This window comes from Saimiri boliviensis, chromosome 5 (assembly GCF_048565385.1).
Source record: "Saimiri boliviensis isolate mSaiBol1 chromosome 5, mSaiBol1.pri, whole genome shotgun sequence".
NCBI lineage: Eukaryota > Metazoa > Chordata > Mammalia > Primates > Cebidae > Saimiri > Saimiri boliviensis.
In genome coordinates this window covers 18,554,009-18,575,251 of record NC_133453.1, presented here as the reverse complement: position 1 = coordinate 18,575,251, position 21,243 = coordinate 18,554,009, and the positions used below count along the sequence as shown (strand labels likewise).

At 39.7% G+C, this 21,243-nt stretch overlaps 2 protein-coding genes across 2 annotated transcripts in view; both read right to left on the bottom strand.

Moving 5' to 3' along the window:
- Positions 1-18,178, bottom strand: part of FARSB (phenylalanyl-tRNA synthetase subunit beta) — a 78,718-nt gene extending 60,540 nt beyond the window's left edge. Inside the window, exons 1-5 of the mRNA XM_039469791.2 lie at positions 18,082-18,178; positions 10,108-10,163; positions 6,469-6,623; positions 4,477-4,546; positions 3,476-3,591 (exon numbers count right to left, since the gene is read on the bottom strand). Coding sequence (XP_039325725.1) covers positions 3,476-3,591; positions 4,477-4,546; positions 6,469-6,623; positions 10,108-10,163; positions 18,082-18,139 — 455 coding nt within the window. The 5' untranslated portion in view covers positions 18,140-18,178. The remainder of the gene's footprint in view (positions 1-3,475; positions 3,592-4,476; positions 4,547-6,468; positions 6,624-10,107; positions 10,164-18,081) is intronic.
- Positions 18,179-20,234: 2,056 nt separating this feature from the next.
- Positions 20,235-20,882, bottom strand: LOC101042250 (ran-specific GTPase-activating protein). The gene has a single exon (XM_003925482.4). The coding sequence runs from the start codon at positions 20,846-20,848 to the stop codon at positions 20,249-20,251; it is 600 nt and encodes a 199-aa protein (XP_003925531.1). The 5' UTR covers positions 20,849-20,882; the 3' UTR covers positions 20,235-20,248.
- Between the last annotated feature and the right edge of the window lie 361 nt (positions 20,883-21,243).

Below are 21,243 nucleotides of genomic sequence, written 5' to 3'. Positions count from 1 at the left end.
AAAAGTCATACAGAAAGACTGATAACTATACCCAACTTACAGGTCCAGAAGACACGTAACGTCAAAAAACACAGAACAGGAAAAAGATTCACATTCCAAATACAGTAAGATATGAAAAAACTACAAATATTCTGAAATCAAGATTTTATTTAACATAATGGTAAAAATTTCAAAGTCCTGCTATAAAAGAGTAGCAACTGGAAGGTAAAAGAGCTGAGCAGAAAACTGAACCGCTGCTGAGTCTGAGTCTAGCTAAGTACTCAAGTCTTTGCCTCAAAGAACAAAAACCACTCTTCAGAGAAACATAGCAAAGTCAAGACTCTTTCCTAACATAATATTCTATAGTCATCAAAAGGCAATGGACATGAGAAGTAATATGGAACACATCAGAAGTTCTATAGAACACAGTCCATAGAAACAAATGCTAAGATGCCCCAGATTCTGATACAGCCACACAGATTTTAAAGCTGCTACCAAAAAAATGTTCAAGAATTATGGAAAAATATACACATAATAAATAGATGAGGAAATATCTGCAGAAAAGAAGAAACTATGTTTTTTTTTTAAAAAAAAACAGTGGATTGCAGAGAAGAAAAGTAAAATAACTGAAGTAAAAGACTCGCTAGGCACTTTAAGCCAACTGAGAGTAACAGACTAGATTTACTCTTGCCTGAAACAACTAAAGAGCAACATATATGGAACAACAGTTTTCATGGCACCAAACAGTAGGCAATGTAGGGCAGCAATCCCTGAGACACAGGAAACAAGTGAGGCGAGACCTGACTATAGGGCAGGAAAGGGGGCCCAGCGGAGCTCAGGAGACTCGCTGAGAGGAAGGACACAGCTGAGAGTTTGGGGAGGTCAAGGTGGGCAAGTCCGGAGAAAAGCAGAGAGGCACACAGACAGAGAACTCTGAAAATATGCAGAGGGGTCCACTTAAGTACTGGTGAGGTGAGTACTGATGAGAACGTGCAGCTGAGAAATCTACCCAAGGCCAGGAAAGAATTATCCAAGAGAATTAGAGGAAACAGTGCTCCATGCTCACACAGACTAAAACTTCACTGCTTATATAGCAGTGGACACAGCAGGTAAAAGGGTCTTGCCTCAGCAGTAGGGATTAATTAGCCAAAGAATGAGCCTTAATAAAAATAGAGAAAAAAATAAGAAAAGATCAATGAAACCAAAAGTTCATTCTTTGAAAGATCAATACAATTAGCCGAGCATGGTGGTTTAGGCCTGTGACCCCAGCACTTTGGGAGGCTGAGACAGGAGGATCACTTAAAGCCAGGAATTCAAGGCCAGCCTGTACCATCAAGCAAGACCCCTGTCTCTACAAAAAATTTAAAAATTAGCCAGGTGTAGTGGCTCATGCTTGTAGTTCCAGCTACTTAGAAGGCTTAGGCAGGAGGATCCCTTGAGCACAGGAGTTTTGAAGTTACAATGAGATGATCAAGCCACTGGACTCCAACCTGGGCAACAGAGCAAAATCCTTCCTCAAAACAAACAAACAAAAAGATCAATAAAACTGATAAACCTCTAGCCACACTGCTCAAAGGAAAAAAAGAGAGAAGACAGAGGAATGAGAGAGGTGACATCACTACAGATACCACAGATATTAAAAGGATAACAAGGAAACATTATGAACAACTTTATCTCAATAAATTTAATAACTTAGACAATATGGATATATTCACTGAAACACGTAAACTTTCAAAGCTTATTAAAGAGGTTAAATTAGGATTTACTGACAGAAAAGAACTCTGCCACACCAAAGTATCAGGATGTGTTCAATTCTTTCCCTTAGAAAAAGCTTATGATTTCCAGAAATACCAAATAAAACAGAGCTTAAAGTTAAAGTAAGAAAGAAAATGTTTGTTTAGATTAAAATAGCTCCTTAAAATAAATAGTTAATAGAGCCAGAGTAGATAATCTAGCTCTACCACTTAAGTTATACCTATACTTGTTGGAAATCTTGTATATTGCTCTAATTTTGAAATTATAATTAAATTGTTATTGCTTTACTTAATAATGACATATTAGCAAGCTGACATAAAAACTCCTTTTATATAAAAGAACTGGGAATAAACATTATTTGGAATCTTTAAAAAAAGTTGCTTCTACCACATGCACAAACATGTTTCAGGAAAAAAAAAAGCCTCATGAGCTTAAGCATATGCACGATTTTAATTTTTCAGTGTTTTTCACCATAGCAGAAAATGTCTATGGTTCTTCTCTATCCTGTCCCTAGACCATCCCATACACATAAGCTCCTCCTATGTCTATTACCAAACTATGATTATTAACAAATAACTGTGGCAGATCGCACACAAAAATAACTAAACAAAAAGTCTTTTTTCTATTTTTATTGGAGACATATATAACTATCAATCATACCTTTGGATCAACATGCAGTAACTTATGTTGATCTATTTCAGGACCAACACCAATAAGCTTAATATGTTAGCTAAAGTCTGAGGTTTCTCATCAGTAAGTATATAGTTTCCATTAGGATTTTGAAATACTTAAATTAGTTCAAGGATTCCCACTGTTACCTTCACTGACCTTTAGGAGTTCAGGAATTATATAGGTTTGAAGATCATTGCCTTAAAGGGAGCTGTGCAGGAAATTATGCATAGTAATATAAAGAACAAATAAGTAAAATTTAGTCATTTAAACTCAAGTTTTATTTGTCAATTTATAATTATTCTCATTCAAAAAGTGAGAATAAGCCAAAATTTTATTTCCATTTTAAAAACGATATATCATACTTCATTCCCATGGTTTATACTTGGTAGTATGATTCACTGCTGATCTGAACCAAAACAACAACAACAACAACAAAAAGCAGGGAAGTCTCTAGGTCCACATAATTCTTCTCCTATGTAGTCTTCAAAACAGACCTCCTGTTTCTCCATGCATGTACCATTTACAAGCAGTGACGAATATCTGGTAAAGCAAAGTTAAATTCTCATAATCTGTCACATTCTATTAATTTAGAAATGCTGCCAGGCGCGGTGGCTGAAGCCTGTAATCCCAGCACTTTGGGAGGCCGAGGCGGGTGGATCACGAGGTCAAGAGATCGAGACCATCCTGGTCAACATGGTGAAACCCCGTCTCTACTAAAAATACAAAAAATTAGCTGGGCATGGTGGTGCGTGCCTGTAATCCCAGCTACTCAGGAGGCTGAGGCAGGAAAATTGCCTGAATCCAGGAGGCGGAGGTTGCGGTGAGCCGAGATCGCGCCATTGCACTCCAGCCTGGGTAACAAGAGCGAAACTCCGTCTCAAAAAAAAGAAAAAAAAAAAAAAAAAAAAAATTTAGAAATGCTTTGTAAAAAATCTGCGGAGGAAGAAAGGAAGGAGAGATAGAAAAAGGGCAGAAGCGGCAAGAGAGAAGAGGGAGAGGGATCAGGATGGAAAGGAGATGGGGACAGGGAAAGGGGAAGGCAAGGAAGAAAGAAGATACAGCCACAAACCTGCAAATATTCTGATGTAATTTCTCCTGAAGTTCGATGAAGCTGTCATATCGATCTTTAGTAAACTTTATATTTCGGAGAACTGCTGCTACCGCAAAAGGACGTATCTTAGCTGTCTGAAATTCATAATATTATTACAGGTAGCAAACAGTAAGGCTTTTCTTTGTAATATCTTATAATAAAAGGCATCTGCACTCTTGCCACTGACATACATTTTCATTCAAACAAGCATACATTAATTTATTCAATCGACAAGCAATAAAGTGGTAAGCAAGAAACGAAGTCACTGTCTTCACAGAATTTACATTTCAGTACGATTTCTGAAAATGTATTAAATAATTGAGAATAAGTTTGCTCTTAATTCATATTTTTACCAAAATATCCCCTCTGAAAAGTTTTAAATCTTTTAAAATTTCATTAATGTTCCATAAACAATTATATCTCAAATGTGTTTTAAATATGCATTTAATATTATTATCCAAAATTATTTATGGAAAGCAGAGGCTTTGCTCGTTATCATTCCTAGGTTAAAATTTTTTTTTAAGAGCTAGGGGCTAAGTATATACTCATTTTAGCAAATGATCAAAGAATATCACATTTTTTAGAAGGGTAAGCTTTGGGCCAGGCACAGTGGCTCACACCACACCTGTAATCCCAGCAGTGCAGGAGGCTGCAGGGGAAGGATCATTTGAGTTCAGGAATTTGAGACCAGCCTGGGCAACATGGTGAAACCCCATTTTTAAAAAATACAAAAAATTAGCCAGGTATGGTGGCATGTGCCTGTACTCCCAACTACTCAGGAGGCTGAGGTGAAAGGATCACTTGAGCCTGGAAAGATGTTCCAAGATTGCACCACTGCACTACTGCCTAGGCAACAGAGCCAGACTCTGTCTCCAAAAAAAAAAAAAAAAAAGGGTTTTATTTCCTTTTCCTCCCTACCTTATACAAACATGTATAAAAAAAAACTTTTTTTAAGAAAAATAAGAATTTATCCTTATTACCTCTTCTGTGATAATCAATTTCTGGATTTTTCCATCAGGCATTACCCGTTTAAACACCGGAGGCTTTATCCTAAAATAATATTAAAATAAATTCACTCACAATTAATCAAGATATTATATAATTAATTATATAAACTAATTACATTCTATGCTATGTAGAGGAAGTATACAAAATGAATTAGGACAATGGGCTGAGTTACAGCAAGTCAAATTTTGGCTGAACATGAAAAAAAAAAAAAAAAAAAAACAGCAACCTTTTTAACATCTACAGTTGTCCAAAAAGACATACGATGCCTTATGGTCATGTATTTCCTATCACTAGCATTCCAGCAGAGGCTACAAAACTGTTAACTGAGCAATTGTTTGAGAAGCATTTCAACATCAGCTGAGGTACTGGATTAACTTTTAAGTTAACATAGTTATTCTAACTATGAGATTCTGAGCTTCTAGGAAAAAAACAGAGCTTATGGAAAATACAGATTCCCTGGTTCCATCTGGACCTACTGAATCAGAAAAGTGAAGACAAAGGTTTGGTAAATGGTGCATTCTGAAGGCATCTCTAGGGAATATCATAGCGAGAAACTGTAAATTACTGTCTTAAGGCAATGCTTCTCAAGTTTCAATGTGCTTACAATCAACTGGGGAGTTTGTTAAACCACAGATTCTGACTTAATAGGTGCTGGGTGGTGACTAAGACTGCATTTCTAATAAGTTCTCAGGTGATTCATATGCTGCTGGTCCATGGACTCACTTTAAATGAAAAACGTTTTATGATGCTTTCCTAATTCTGTCTGACCATAAAAATCACAAGGTGACTGTTAAAAATACAGATTCTCATTGGGCAGGTTTGGGAAACAACCTCTTAGGAGTTATCCTTGATCCTAAAATAAAGCATCTGTTGTCCTGCAGGAAACCAACTGGGTCAACTCCACATTTTAACCATCTTTAACCTAATGTCTAATTACCATCATTTCACCAATAACCATCACTCACCTAAAGCCACACAATTTCAGAATCTAACCCATCAGTTAGAAATTCTTTTGCAGCTGACCAGGTAACACAGAAGTAATCAAAAACAATTAATTTGATAGCTGGTTTTTTTTTTTTTTTTTACTTTATATATTTGTTACTCTCTATCTTTCTTCTTTTTTTTTTCTTTGGAGATGGAATCTCCCTCTGTTGCCCAGGCTGGAGTGCAGTGACGCAAATCTCAACTCACGGCAACCTCCACCGCCCAGGTTCAAGCGATTCTCATGCCTCAGCCTCCTGAGTAGCTGGGACTACAGGTGCATGCCACTATGCCTGGCTAACTTCTATTTTTAGTAGAGGCAGGGTTTCACCATGCTGGCCAGGCTGGTCTTGAACTCCTGACCTCAAGTGATCCACCAGCCTCAGCTTCCCAAAGTGCTGGGATTACGGGCACGAGCCACCACGTCCAGCCCCTCTATCTTTATTAAACGAGAAGCTGAAAGGGGCCTTATAAATCTGCTTCATTACGGATTAGGAAACTGAAACGAGAGAGCCCAACTAACTTGCTCGGTATCATGGAGCTGTCATAAGATCTTTGGTTTTCCAGTTAGGGGCTTCACTCCTGAGCTTCCTCAGAACTCATAAATTAAAGGGATTGCTATCTCTCCTTTTCCTCTCAACCTTTTTAACACATCAAGTGAACTACGCACTCCAATCAGATCACGGAACTAATTGATTGAGAAATCACACAAACCTGCTAAAGAATTTTTTAAGAAGCCATAAAAGCATTAACCACCAGTTTTAAAATACGCTCCCAAAAAATGGATAGCTATATCTCAAATTTTCATGGAAATTTTCAAAAGGCTACAAGCTATGTGAATTTTATCCTCAAGTCAACCCTCTATTGAGAGCTGTGTGCCTGTACAAGTTTTTTCCTAGAAATGTAAACGTGGCTGCTGATAATGACAAGGAAAAAAAAGAAAATCCAACTTACCAAAGTCTTTAAGGAACACATTTCCTTACCTTTCTTTGAAGACCTGAAGTCCTCGAACCAATCCTTCCAGACACAGGAGATCATATCTATTGGCAGGGACGTCAATTTTGTAAAGAACAACATCAGAGGCTCCCGCTGCCTTTACACTACCTTGTTCCTTACTTATTATTTCCTTCTCAGATGTCTATAACAAGCCAAAATGTAATGATAAAATTAAACTCTTTTTAAAAGTAAAAGTTGTCAGCCCTATAAAGCAGTAACTACATTATACATATTTTCTGCAACAAGAACACGGGATTATTATATCCATGACAAAAACAACATGAAAATATTAAGTTTTATAATCATAGAAGTCAGAAAAATACTTCAATTTTAACTGAGTTCAGATATCTAGCATCCTCAGTCACCCCAGAACAGCAGAAATCCATCTAAACAAGGGTCAGCAAGCAACGGCTCCCTGGCCAAATCATACCTGATACTTGTTTTTGTAAATAAAGATTTGCTGGAACACAGACGGCTCCATTCGCTGCTACTTAGAAACTACAACAGCTGAGTTGTAACAGAGACTACAGAGCCTACAAAGCCTAATATTTACAATCTGGCCTTTTACAGAACGACTTTTCCCATCTCAACCTAAAAGAAAATGAAAACACCACTAAGAACACAAAGTAACAACAATAAAAGTGTCAAAGGGGGAAAAGAAAGATAATTCACTAAATAAAAGAAACACAACTTCTTATACGATGACTCTAAAACCTAAATCCTGTGGGCACCCAAGTACAAATGAGAATGTGAGGGACAATATAAAAACAAAAGACATTCAGAGACCATCAGAAACTGGTGAAAAATCAGAAGGGATAATAGGTACGATGGGAAGCAAACTCGTGATGGCAAAGGGATAGTGCAGCAGGATGAAGGCAACCAAGAGGGAGATGACAAAAGAACCACCACTAGAATCATGGTTAACACAGAGGCAAAGAGTCCAGACGATCTCAACCACTAGGCTATAGCAGAGTAACAGATTCTCCTCAACATAACCACTGCAGAAAAGTTACATTCTATCCCTTATGTTTACTAAAGCACGGAACTGCAAATATATTTCAGAAACTTTCATTCAAAATGCTTAAGAGTTGTATTCCAATTGTAAATGTTACCCTTTAATTACCTGGAAACTCCACTTAACCAGAATTCCTACTATTTCCACCAACAACAACCTGCTAAAAATGGATTTCTATCAAAATATGTAATGATTTTTGTTTTACATGATGCCCTCCCACTGCCATAAGTAGGTCAAATTCTTGCCCAAATTAATAATTACATGCACATTTGCACAGTATGCAGCGGAATTCACTTCTGGCCACTGAGTATTATGTGCCAAAGTCCCACCCGAGGAACCACAGGAGTCTATGCAATGCTAGGGCTGTGCACGGTGCTGCTGGCCCCCAGAAAACCTCTACCTCGGGCATCTCAAACTCAGGAGGCAAATTTTTTAAATTAGGGAATATGGAAAAGAAGAGAATGAAGAGGAGGAGAAGGAAAAAGGGGGAGAAAAGAGAAGGGGATAGAGAAAGGCAAAAAAAGAGGAGGAAGAACTTGAGTTTAAACAACGTTCAATCAATGGGGTCAATAAAATTTCTGGGCGCGGTGGCTCAAGCCTGTAATCCCAGCACTTTGGGAGGCCGAGGCGGGTGGATCACAAGGTCAAGAGATCGAGACCATCCTGGTCAACATGGTGAAACCCCGTCTCTACTAAAAATACAAAAAATTAGCTGGGCATGGTGGCGCGTGCCTGTAATCCCAGCTACTCAGGAGGCTGAGGCAGGAGAATTGCCTGAACCCAGGAGGCGGAGGTTGCGGTGAGCCGAGATCGCGCCATTGCACTCCAGCCTGGGTAACAAGAGCGAAACTCCGTCTCAAAAAAAAAAAAAAATTACTGGTTTTTAGTGAAGAAAGCTGAGTCACCTCATGGGAGATGGCAGATCTCAGGAGGGACCTAAACACAGGAAAGATAATATAATAACCAGCAAAAAAGGTATCTGCATTCATTTTTCAACAGTATCCCCTTATCCACAAGGGATATGTTTCAAGCTCCCCAGTGGATGCCTGAAACCTGGAATAGGTTAAACCTTAAGTATGGACTAAACCTTAAATATGCCTTGTTTCTTCCTATACATACATACCTATGAAAAAGTTTCATTTATAAATTAGGCACAGTAAGAGATTTGTTAATAATAAAATAGAACAATTATAATATACTATAATAAGAGTTATATGAATGTAGTCTGTCTCAGAATTTCTTATTGTACTATAGTCACCTATTTTCAAACCACAGTTTGCTGCAGGTAACTAAAACTGTGGAAACAAAAAAACTGTGGATAAGGAGGAACTATTGTTAAAAAAAAAAAAAAAAAAAGAATCTAATTCCTTTGCAAAAAAAAAAGACACAGAAGCTTATATCTTCTTTCAGTTTCAGCGTCTCAACTCATACAATGATCATATGTAAAGACTGAGCTTGTCAGTGCTACCTGACAAAAATCTTACAGAAATCAAAAACCACATAAATTTCAGAGCCAGAAAAAAAAAAAAAATAAAGATCATATAATACAAACCTCTTATTTCACAAATGAAAAGGAGGCCCAGAGAGACCAGTCTGGACTGTAAGATCCAGAAAGGCAAAGTAATTGTCTTTGTTACAAAGCTAGTAAATGTTAGAACTAGAAATCAAATATCTAATATCCAGTCCAGTACTCTTAGATATCACATAACCTCAAACATAATTCTGAGGTGCAGCAAAATTACTAATAGCAACTTATAAACTACAGAAATCTCAGCCAATTTCTCAAGTATACAAATATTAATTAGTATCAAGATGATCTTTCTGTAACATTAGTAAGGCAGCAGGAAAAATAAGGTAAGATAATGTACAGTATTTTAGCTTAAAGATTTTTTAACTTCATACCTAAGACAGTGTTGTTAAAAACACTGAATAGGTGAAGAAATAGAAGGCTTAGAAAAAAAAAAAATACTAACTACCAGAAAAGTGTCACTTAAATTAAAGTATAATGTCTTTAATAGACAATATTAAAATGTATAGTCCAGACTTGATTTTTTTAAATATTTTAATCACTATACCATCAAAAGTCAAAGAAAATGCTTCATCATTTTTATAAGCTAGTCTTCAAAAATTATGAGCTCGTTTTACAAGATCGATAAATATAGTAATGTATTAATACTGGTTAAAGAGGAATGGAGGAAGGTGGTGGGGGCAAAGAGGGGCTGAAGGAGGGGGCGCTGGAGGTGAAGGAGACAGTGCATCTCTGGTTGAAGGAACATTTCTACTCCCTTTTGGTCCCTTTCTGTGATGAATTTGCCCAAGGAGGGGGCTTACTTTCATATTGGAGTTATCTAACACGTTCTATCCATTTCCACAGCATGAGCCTGATAACATAGTGATTATAGACAGAATAAGGCATGAAACCCTTTTGAGATTTTAGTCAAGGCAACAAACAGAACTGGAGCTTCACCCTCAGAACAAAGAAATCATCATGGTCCACAGATGTTACCATCTTAGTCTGACTATAAGGTAACGAAGATGAAATATAGTACAGCCCTGAAAAATAAGCTTATGCACACAATCATTGAAAAATAAACAAATATCCGATACATACAATTTCATCAAGTTCCAGACCAAATTCAAAACATAGTTCATCAAATTCTTCATTAGCTAGGAAAATAAAAAAGGAGATGGTTAATTTTACTCTGTTCAGCATAAGTGAAAACTACATACAAACTGTATTTTCTTATTATTATTTCTAATTCCCTTACACCAACCATACTACTAAATACCAGGTATTACATATCATCATTTAAAAACAAACAGGCCAGGAGTAGTGGCTGACATGCGCGGTGGCTCACACCTGTAATCCCAGCACTTTGGGAGGCCAAGGTAGGTAGAGTTTGAAATCAGCTTGGCCAACACGGTGAAACCTCATCCCTACTAAAAATACAAAATTAGCCAGGCGTGGTGGTACACGCCTGTAATCCCAGCTACTCGGAAGGCTGAGACAGGAAAATTGCTTGAACCTAGGAGGCGGAGGTTGGAGTAAGCCGAGATCACGCCATTGCACTCCAGCCTGGGCGACAAAAGTGAAACTCTGGCCCAATGAATAAATAAATAAATTAATTAATTAAATAAAAGCTGGGCCAATAAAAAAAGAAAAACTATTAAAAGCTTAATTAATCTACACTAATATCAACTGTGGTTTAAGTTACCTGCACTGAGAAGTTTGCAAGTATATAGAAAAAAAAAAAAAAAAACTGTTAGAGATCAGATACAAAGTAGGCTCCAAATCACAGACCACCCCAACAAAATGTCACATAAGACCTATCATGTAAAATTCTCTGAGGTGGCCTGACACTTTTAGCTTTGAAGCCATGCCAATCAGAGTTTGAATTCTATCCCACTTATGAGATCTGAGAGTTTAGCACCTTATGTAAACTTTCTTGGAATCTCGTGTAAACATTATAGATGCCTCATCTATAAAAGGGTATTTCACAGCTATTTATGGCATGGTACTATTGGAAAGATTTAAATGATAATGCATAAAATGGACCTGGCATAGGACCCTGAGACACAGTGAGTCTATAATCATTAATAGTTTATTAGCAATTAATAAAATAAGTTATCTTCCTTATTTTAACATCGTATTCTACCGTTTAGCATTTTCAGGGTTCTCACATGACCAAAAATTGAACACAAAACATCATTAGCAGTATATTCTAGTGAAAACTGGTCTTAATATTCCTGATTCAGACACTAAATTTCAATTCAATTTAACAACTACATACTGAATACCCACCTATTCCAGGCACTGTCCTAGGTACCGGGGTTACAAAGATAAATAAAACACAATTTTTGCCTTAACTGCTTCCTTACTTAGTAAAGAAGCCAGATATGTAAATAAATATGACTGTGTTGAGTACAAAGTAGAGGGCTAGCGCAAAAGAAGTAATCAGTTCCACTTAGGGTCAGCTAAACCTTCACAGAAAGGATGAGTTCATTAGGGATTGTGGGGAGTGAAACAGCATGGCAAACTTGGAAACTCTTAAGTGTTCAACACGGATGAAACCTAAAGTTTAAGTCTGAAGAAGATATGACGGAACAAGGACAAAGAGGTCAACTAACAATTTGCCCTCTGTTTTACCAGCAGGCAATGGAGAATTAAACTGAAGGGATTTTTCAGTTAGGCAAAAACATGATTAGATCTGCATTTTAAAAACTGTTCACAGAAGAGAGGATGGATTAGAACAGGGAGTCTACTGCAATAGTACAGATGAGATATAGTGAAGGCTTCATTTAAAGCAGCAGCAGCAAGAATAAGGAACAAGGGATTAATATGAAAAACGTTAAAGAGGGAATGCATAAGGCTCACTGGCCGAATGATGGGGGAAGAAAGAGGGAGTTTGTAGAAGGAGTCTAGGATGACTCCCAGATCTCGGGTTTGGAGGAAAGAGTAGGTGGGGTATCATTAACTACAGCAAATTATAACAGGTACCCAGCCTCCAAGATGATCCCTGCCTCCTGGTATTCATGCTCTTGTGTGAACCCAGGTCTGCAGCAACCACTTGAGTGAGTTTCGAAGCAGATTCTCCAGCCCAGCCAAGCCTTGAGATGACAGCAACCACGGCCGATACCTAGACTGCAACACGGTGAGACCCAAAGCCAGAACCACCCACCTAAGCCACTCCCCGATTCCTGTCTCTCAAAAATTCTGTGAAATAATAAAGGCTTGTTGTTCTACACTCCTAAGTATTGGGATAATTTGTTATATAGCAACAAACTACTAATACTTCGGATTAACTTGTTATATAGCAATACATTACTAATACAGACTTTAGTCCCTGGATGTGGGGCGCTGCCGTAACAAAAATGAAAAACATGGAAATGGTTTTGGAACCAAGCAGTGGGCTTTGAGGAGTATAAATAAAAACCTAACAGGCCTTGAAAATGTTAAAAGAAACCTCATAGTCTTTGATAAGGATACAAGTGAGGGCGTGGAGGAAAGTGAGGTAATGTTATCAGAAAGTGGAAGAGGAGGAATCCTGGTTAAATAGAGGCAGAAAGTTTAGCAACACCATTCCCTGCAGTTATGTGGACTGTGAAAAAAATCAATGGAGCAATGTAACTAAGATCTCCAACCAGTGTTCAAAGTGCCACCTGGGTTTTTCTTCGGCTTACGTAAAAAAAAGAGATAAGCTAAAAGAAGGGCTATTAAACAAAAAGGAGCCAGGATGTTGAGGATTTTAAAAACTCTCATCTTCTCCAGATGTGAAACAATGCTAAAATTAAGAAATAACTTCTGAGCAAAGACCAAATTCAAGGCACTGCCAGGAAAACATGGTCCAAAGATAAAAATCAAGGGTATGACTGTAAAATCTTAAGACTCAGAAAGATCAAAGGCACTAATCCTTCAAACAAAGGGTTGCTATAAAGAATTACAAAGAATGTGCCTCACAAATCCAATTAATCACACAATAGAGCTTAATTAACAGCACTGTTATCAGCAGAAACTCAATATATTTCAGAGATGTGTAGGTGGTGTGGCTTTTGACTAACAAAATGGATGCCAGTAAAATGCACCAAAGACCCACAAAGCTTTTAGAAGAAATACATATGCAGAAGCATTGCCAGCTAGAATTGAAAGGGATAGAAATAGGATCAAATTAATTCTTTGAACTCTTAAAATTCTATTACCAGTAAGTAGACTGAGAAAACTAACCAGCTGTAAAGCACATGCTTTCTAGAGATCACTCAGAGGGGTGGAACCAAGAGCCTGCAGGGCAGGGCAGACAGCCATGGAGAATTATCCCAGGCCTTCAGACCTAACCAAGAACATCCAACATTTGCCACTTGACTTCAGAATTGACATGGACCAATGACTTCTTTGTGTCTTCTATTTCCACTCTTTTGAAAAGAAAGGTCTGCAGTAGTTATCCTATGCCCATCCCACCGCTGTATGTCAGGTATACGTGAGGCAGAAGACTGGTCTCTCAAGTCTCCTGGGGCAAGAGTGACTTGTGCTAAAGAAGCGATACTGAAGGAACTACACCCAAGGAGCCATATCCACATCTGGTCCTGATTGAGATGATGAGATTCTAGATTTGTGAGCTGCTGCTGTAATGGGATGGCACTTCTGAGGGCCTTGGGAGAGGGTGAGTATATTTTGCACATGGGAGGAACCTGAATCAGTGGAGGTTAGAGGGGAATGGCGGCAGTCAGCCTCCAAGATGGCCTCCAATAATACTGGCCTCCTGATATTCACACCCTTGTATAATTCCCTTCCATATTGTGCTAGGATTGGTCTATGACCAAGAGAATATGAGAAGGGCTAGTATATCACTTCTGAGCTGTTACTGAAAACAGGCACTCTATCTTGAGCACTCTTTCTTACATAAATACTCTCTCAGACCTCTCCATCTGGGGCAAACAAGCTAACATACTCTAAGTAGTCCTATAGAGAAAATAAGGTGGGAAGAACCAAAGCCTCTGGCCAAAAATCACCAAGGAACTGAGGCTTGCCAACAACCACTTGAATGAACCTGAAAGCAGTTTCTGCAGACCCAGTTAGGCCTTGAGATGACTACGAATCTGGCAAACACTTCGACCTCAATCTAGTAACAGATCCAGAGCAAAAAACCACCCAGCTAAGTCAATCCTCAATTCCTGACCCTCAGAAATAACAAATGATAGTTGCTTTCAGATGCTAAATTTTGGGATAATGTAGTATGCAGTAATAAATAACGAAATGGTACAGAGCTATTAAAATATGCTGGATCCTAATTACCATGTTTTATTCCTTTCAGCTGTATTTCAACGGGTCTAGATACAAAGAAAAACCAACAATAAAATCGTGATTAGTAATTTCCTCCAACAAAATGACACATCAAGTAACCATACCTTAGGGGTGTGTGTGATATGCACAGAGGGCCCTGACATTATTGCCAGTCATTACATGAAGCCAGAACAGGACTATAATGGAAGAGCAGTGATAATAAATCAGTTAACAAGAAATGGAGCTGCAAGAGGAAACCACCTACACAGAAAGTCCATTGAAAAGGTAGACTGAGGAGACAAAACTGCTCCAAAGGAGTCAGACAAGCAAAATAACCAAAATGGCAAAAGGCTTGAAGGAGATGTACACTTGTTAAGCAAAGAGGTGGTGAAAAGGAAGGTCAGGACTGGTAGAAACAACGGAATTTCACTTAGAAAGCAACTCTTGGAGGGACTAAAAAGAGAGAATGTGGATTTAAAAAGTGTGAGTGAGACGTTATCTGAAAACAAGAAAAAAAAAGAGGAAGACTGAAAAAAAAAGGGTAAGAAACAAGATGTATCCATATTACTTGGAAACCCCGTTTTGCTGAACATGCTTTTCCAGTTCTGACCTCAACTCAGTTAAGTTTCAAGAAAGAACAGAATACATGTAAACTAATGAGGAATATTGTTTCTGATCCCTGTAAAGTACATCTCAATAAATAACATCAATCTTTCTGAATTTGTTTTTTTAAACAGCATCCACTTTATGGCCCAGGCTGGAGTACAGTGGCTTGATCACTGCTCACTACAGCCTTGACCTCCTGGGTGACCCTCTAGGTTCAAATGATTCTCTGGCCACCACCTCCGGAGTAGCTGGGACTACAGGTAAACACCACCACATCCAGCTATATTTGTAGAGATAGGGTTTTGCCGTGTTGCCCAGTCTGGTCTCCAACTCCTGGGCTCAAGCAGTCTGCCCACCTCGTCCTCCCAAAGTGCTGGGATTACAAGCATGAGCCATGTACCTGGTAAAGACCGAGTAGCTAACAAACACATATTTGTGAGAAACTCAATCTTAACTGATCACTAACAATATGGAAAAAAAAAAAAAAAAGGGAAGGGGACAGAATATGTTAAAACATCAAAAAAAAAAAAAAATCAAATGACAGTAAATAGATGATAAATCTTACCATTTTTAAGAACTTGGATTATTTCTTACTTTCCTAGAAATGGGAGACTGGGATGGGAACTAATTATAGATGTTTTGAACAAATATTTACCACCTACCATCTTATGCAATTCAGGTATACAGATTGAGCATTCTTAATCTAAAAATCTAAAATCCAACGTGCTCTGAAACCCAAAACCTTTAAGTGCAGACAGAATGCCACAAGTGGAAAATTCCACACCTGACTCCATGTGACTTGTCAAAACACAGTCAAAACTTTGTTTCATACACAAAAAAATTATTTAAAGTATTCCATAAAATTAACTTCAAGCTATGTATATAAGGTATATATGAAATATAAATCCATTTCATGTTTAGACTTGGGTACCAACCCCAAAATATCTCATTACAATTAGGCAAATATCCCAAAATCCAAATTCCAAGACACTTCTGGTCTCAAGCATTTTGGATAAGGGATTATCAACCTGTACCACATCCCATTAGTGAGAATACGGTTTAGAAGGGCAATTAAGAAATACAAATATTAGCCGGGCACAGTGGCTCACACTTGTAATCCCAGCACTTTGGGAGGCCGAGGTGGGTGGATCACGAGGTCAAGAGATCGAGACCATCCTGGTCAACATGGTGAAACCCCGTCTTTACTAAAATACAAAAATTAGCTGGGCATGGTGGTGCATGCCTGTTGTCCCAGCTGCTCAGGAGGCTGAGGCAGGAGAATTGCCTGAACCCAGGAGGCGGAGGGTGCGGTCAGCCAAGATTGCGCCACTGCACTCCAGCCTGGGTAACAAGAGCGAAACTCCGTCTCAAAAAAAAAAAAAAAAAATATATATATATATATATAAGCATATATATATAAGCATATATATATAAGCATATATATATAAGCATATATATATGCATATATATAAGCATATATATATGCATATATATATAAGCATATATATAAGCATATATATAAGCATATATATATAAGCATATATATATAAGCATATATATATATAAGCATATATATAAGCATATATATATAAGCATATATATATAAGCCTATATATATATAAGCATATATATATAAGCCTATATATATATAAGCCTATATATATAAGCATATATATATAAGCCTATATATATATAAGCATATATATATAAGCCTATATATATATAAGCATATATATATAAGCATATATATATAAGCATATATATATATAAGCATATATATATATAAGCATATATATATATATATATATATATATAAGCAATTAGGGAAATAGAGCCAAGTACAAAGTGTAAGAGTAATGCAATACCCTTGTATTTCCTTTACTTTCAGGGATTTATGGCAAAACTTGCAGAGAATGTCACATTAAGACTAGGTACTACCTTAAAGTACACACTTTGGAAAGATTTTTAAACAGCTTTAGGCAAGACACAGTGCTTCACACCTGTAATCCTAGCACTTTGGGAGGCTGAGGCGGGTGGATCACCTGAGGTCAGGAGTTCGAGACCAGTCTGGCCAACATGGTGAAACCTTGTCTCCACTAAAAATACAAAAAAATAGCCAGGAGTGGTGGCAAGTGCTTGAACCTGGGAGATGGAGGTTACGGTGAGTGGAGATCATGCCACTGCACTCCAGCCTGGGCAACAAGAGTGAAACTCTGTCTCAAAAATAAAATAAATATGAAAACAAAAAAGCCTTTCTTTTCACGATAACAGTAATATATTCTAGGAAGCGGTGGCTGTCATTAAACCGATTAGGCCTTTGTTATCACACTGAGCCCTAAAAACAAAAAAACAGTTCTCACAAACCATTTGCTATACAGCCTTTATATAAGCTAAAAATTATGGGTTTGGGCAGCTGCTACAGCTGTGTGGTAACTGATAACTGTACTTATTATCTCCCTCCTTTTTTCCAATGGTTGTGTTTTTTAGAACCGAATAAGAGATGAAATGTAGAATGAAGCCTACACCCACCGAATACTCCTCATTCAGGTCTCAAATCAAATGTTACCACCCTATCTAAGGCTGCTCTTGGCACAACACCTTTTCTTTCCTTGATGACATTTAACATTATCCGAAATCATTTTATTAATGTGCTGGTTAATTGTCTGCCTCCATCAGACAGAATGTGGACCTGATGTGTCATGTGCACAGCTCTAGTCCTAAGCTCTTAGAACAGTGCCTGACACATAACAGGAGCTCAGGAAACATTCATAAAACGAAGACAGAAGGAATGTCATTCTCCACTCTGCTGCACAAACCTCTCTCCTCCTACCCCCGAGTTCGCACAGCACTCTTATTGCACTGAACTGGCTACGCTTGGGATGCAGCCCCGGGTTTCCTTCCCGTTCTATTTCCTGGCTTAGACGTCGGTGCCAGGTACGTTGTAGGCACTCGATGGCAGATCACTGAATGAATGACACGGCGAGCCAGACACACGCAGGTGATGCAATGGCACCGCTGCGATGCCGGTTCCGAGGCTACCACAGCCCAGCCGGACAGCCACCATCATCATCCCTCCTGTGTAAAGCCCGGCCGCCCGGGGCCAAAACCTTCAGGAAGGCATGAATGTCGCCACAATGCCCTTTCGGAAGGAGACCCAGCCTCCGAGAAGAGGAGTAGGGCCCAATGTACAGGGCCGGCACTCACTGTAGGTGCGGCCCAGGGCTTGGAAGAGCAGATCACGCTTCACGCTGACAGTCGGCATGGCGAGTCAAACTCACTGCGCCTGCGCGGCGAGCTGGCCCGGGCTCCCCAGGGAAGGGTGTAGGACCCGGCTCTTCTTATGAGAGCTGTCTTGAATATCGCCATTCTGCCGCCAACAGTTTCTGCTCTCGTTTTAATCTAAAAACACTCATCTGGCCATTATCTATCTGAGTAAATTTATTTCTGTGGGACTAATAGCTTAAAAGCTTGTAGGAGAGATATAATTGGATAGAACTGGCAAGGATTTGTCAGGCATTATAATGGACTGACCCCGAAGTCCCAGATGCTTCCTGCGCGCTGAGGGCAAGAGAAGCCTAATCAGGTGGGCGGGGCGAGAGAGGGGCGTGTCTCGGAGAAGACTGGGCGAACACCTGGGAAATCCTGCCTAGAGGCGGTGGAAATGCGATTGGAGGAATTTAAGGTTCCTGCGGAAAAGGTTTGCAGATCCTGGCGGCGGGAGAGGGGGTGTTAACAGACCTCAGCTTTTACTTCATTCTTTAATCTCTCCTATTCTCTTGCAAGTGATATACCTGTGCTTTGAACCTTGCGGCAGCTCTATGAGAGGCGTTGTTAGAGACCTCTTTTTAGTCTATTTGCCCAATACTCTCTGCTGTCAGTGGCCTGTGCTCAGCCCTCTGCCAGCATTAGATTTCCTCCTTAAAACAACCCTGAGTGTAATCGGCTAAATAACTGCCTCCAGTAATATCAGACCCTAATCCCTACAACCTCTAAATGTAACCTTATATGGAAACAGGGTCTTTGCAGATTAAGTTAAGGATTTTGAGATGAAAGTTATCCTGGAATCTTAAGACAGACACTAAATGGAATCACAGTATCCTCATGAAATCATAAAAGGGAGGTAGAGAGAGAAGATGTAGCCATGGTAGCAGAGACTGAAGTATGGCAGCCACAACCCAAGGATGCCAGCAGCCACCCGAAACAAAGAGACAAGCAAGCACACACTGGGGCCTGGGGTTGGGAGGGAGGAGGCGGAGCAGGGAGCATCAAGAAGAGCTAATAGATGCTGGACTTAATACTTAGGTGATGGGATGATCTGTGCAGCAAACCACCATGGCATACATTTACCTGTGTAACAAACCTTCACATCCTGCACATGTACCCCTGAAATAAAGATTCACCCCTAGCCTATGGGACAGCCCTATAATGCGCACTGTTTTGAACCCAGTGAAACTGATTTTGGGTTTCTGGCCTCCAGAACTGTAAGAGTATAAATTTTTGGTTTAAGTCAGCAAGTTTGCGGTAACTTGTTTCATCAGCCAAGGAAAACTAATACATTAAGGTAGGTACCATTATCCCTGTTTCACAAATAATGAAAATAAGGTACAAACTGGCAGTTCAAGGGGGATCTTTGCCCTTATCCTTTCTACTGTACGGTGAGTGAGGGCTTCTTCCAAGGTCCTTTACATGAAGAAACAAAAGCTGAACCAGATTTAGGTCACCCTATTTTTTTTTTTTTTTTTTTCTGTCTGGTCCAGGTTCCAAACGTGTTTTTTATTCACTATTTCTGATGACTATAAATAAGTGTTTCCACTATGGAAAAGAAAGTTAGCACAGTACATTTTCATGACTGGGGAATGGATTTTCTGAAGTCATCTTCAATAGGGCAAAAACTTAGAAAAAAAAAAAACAACCTGAATGTTGAATTCAGTTCTTTATATAACGTCCCTTGTAAAAACGAAACAGAATAAAAACAAACCGAAAAAGAGGGGCAGGGTAAAATTTTTCTTTTTTCTTTCTTTCTTTTTTTTTTTTTGAGACGGAGTTTCGCTCTTGTTACCCAGGCTGGAGAGCAATGGCGCGATCTCGGCTCACCGCAACCTCCGCCTCCTGGGTTCAGGCAATTCTCCTGCCTCAGCCTCCTGAGTAGCTGGGATTACAGGCACGCGCCACCATGCCCAGCTAATTTTTTGTATTTTTAGTAGAGACGGGGTTTCACCTTGTTGACCAGGATGGTCTCGATCTCTCGACCTCGTGATCCACCCGCCTCGGCCTCCCAAAGTGCTGGGATTACAGGCTTGAGCCACCACGCCCGGCCAAAATTTTTTTAAAAAAGGAAAGGAAAGAGGAAAAGGAAATAAAATAAGACGATTTATTGCTTCTCCTCCGCATCCTCCTTGGTCTCCTTCACCGAGAGAGTTTCTAGCTTTTCCGCCACTTTTTCAGCATGATCGTTTTTGCCTGATCCTTCCTTTTCTCTGTCTTCGATCTCTTTCCTGCATTCTTCAAACTTTGTTTTGAATTTCTGTGCATTCTCAGCATTCAGGAAGCGGATGGCCAGCAACTCTGGCTTGGGACACTCATCGGCGAAGTCAGCATGGGTGTTCCAGACCCAGGCACGGTCGCTACCCGCATTGGGCTTCAGCTCCATCATCGGCGTGATATAGTGGTTGGCACAGATCTTCAGGGTCTTGTCCCGCCGCATGAGGAGGCGGATGGTCCCCTTCTCCTTGTGCTTCAGGAGCTTGACATCGCCGGTGCCTCGCTCCTTCCGTTCTGGGAGGTCGTTCTCCGAGGCAAACCGGAACAGTTTCGCCCGCATTTTAAAAAGTTCCTCTTCATCTTCTTCCAGCGTTTTAATTTCTTGCTCAGGAAGAGAAACTATTGGCTCAAACTGAGGATCATGGTTGGACTCGTCTGCATTCTCAGTGGAAGAATCATGGTCCTCATGAGTGTCCTTGGCGGCCGCCATGGGGAGGCGGCGGCGGCTCAGCTGGGTCGGTCGTCGCTGGCTCCGCGGCCTCTCTCGTAGCTCTTTCCCTCCGCGTCTGGCGCCGGCGCCTCCTGCCTGCCCGCTCTTCCCTCGGCCCCGCGACCCGAACCTCGACCCCTGACCTCCGCGGCGGGCCACCCTAACTATTAATCAAGCAGTTTTTCCTATGCAGTATTAGCTCCTCTCCATGGCTACAGGCAGTTCTTTCTAGTGACCAACATAACAGATTGGCAACACCCCATAAATAGCAAACATCCCTGATGCAAAATACAATTTTCCACCTAAAATTGGTGCTTCGTGCCAAATTAATAAAGGACTAGTGTGCCAGGTGCAATGGCTCACATCTGTAATCCCAACACTTTGGGCAGATCAGA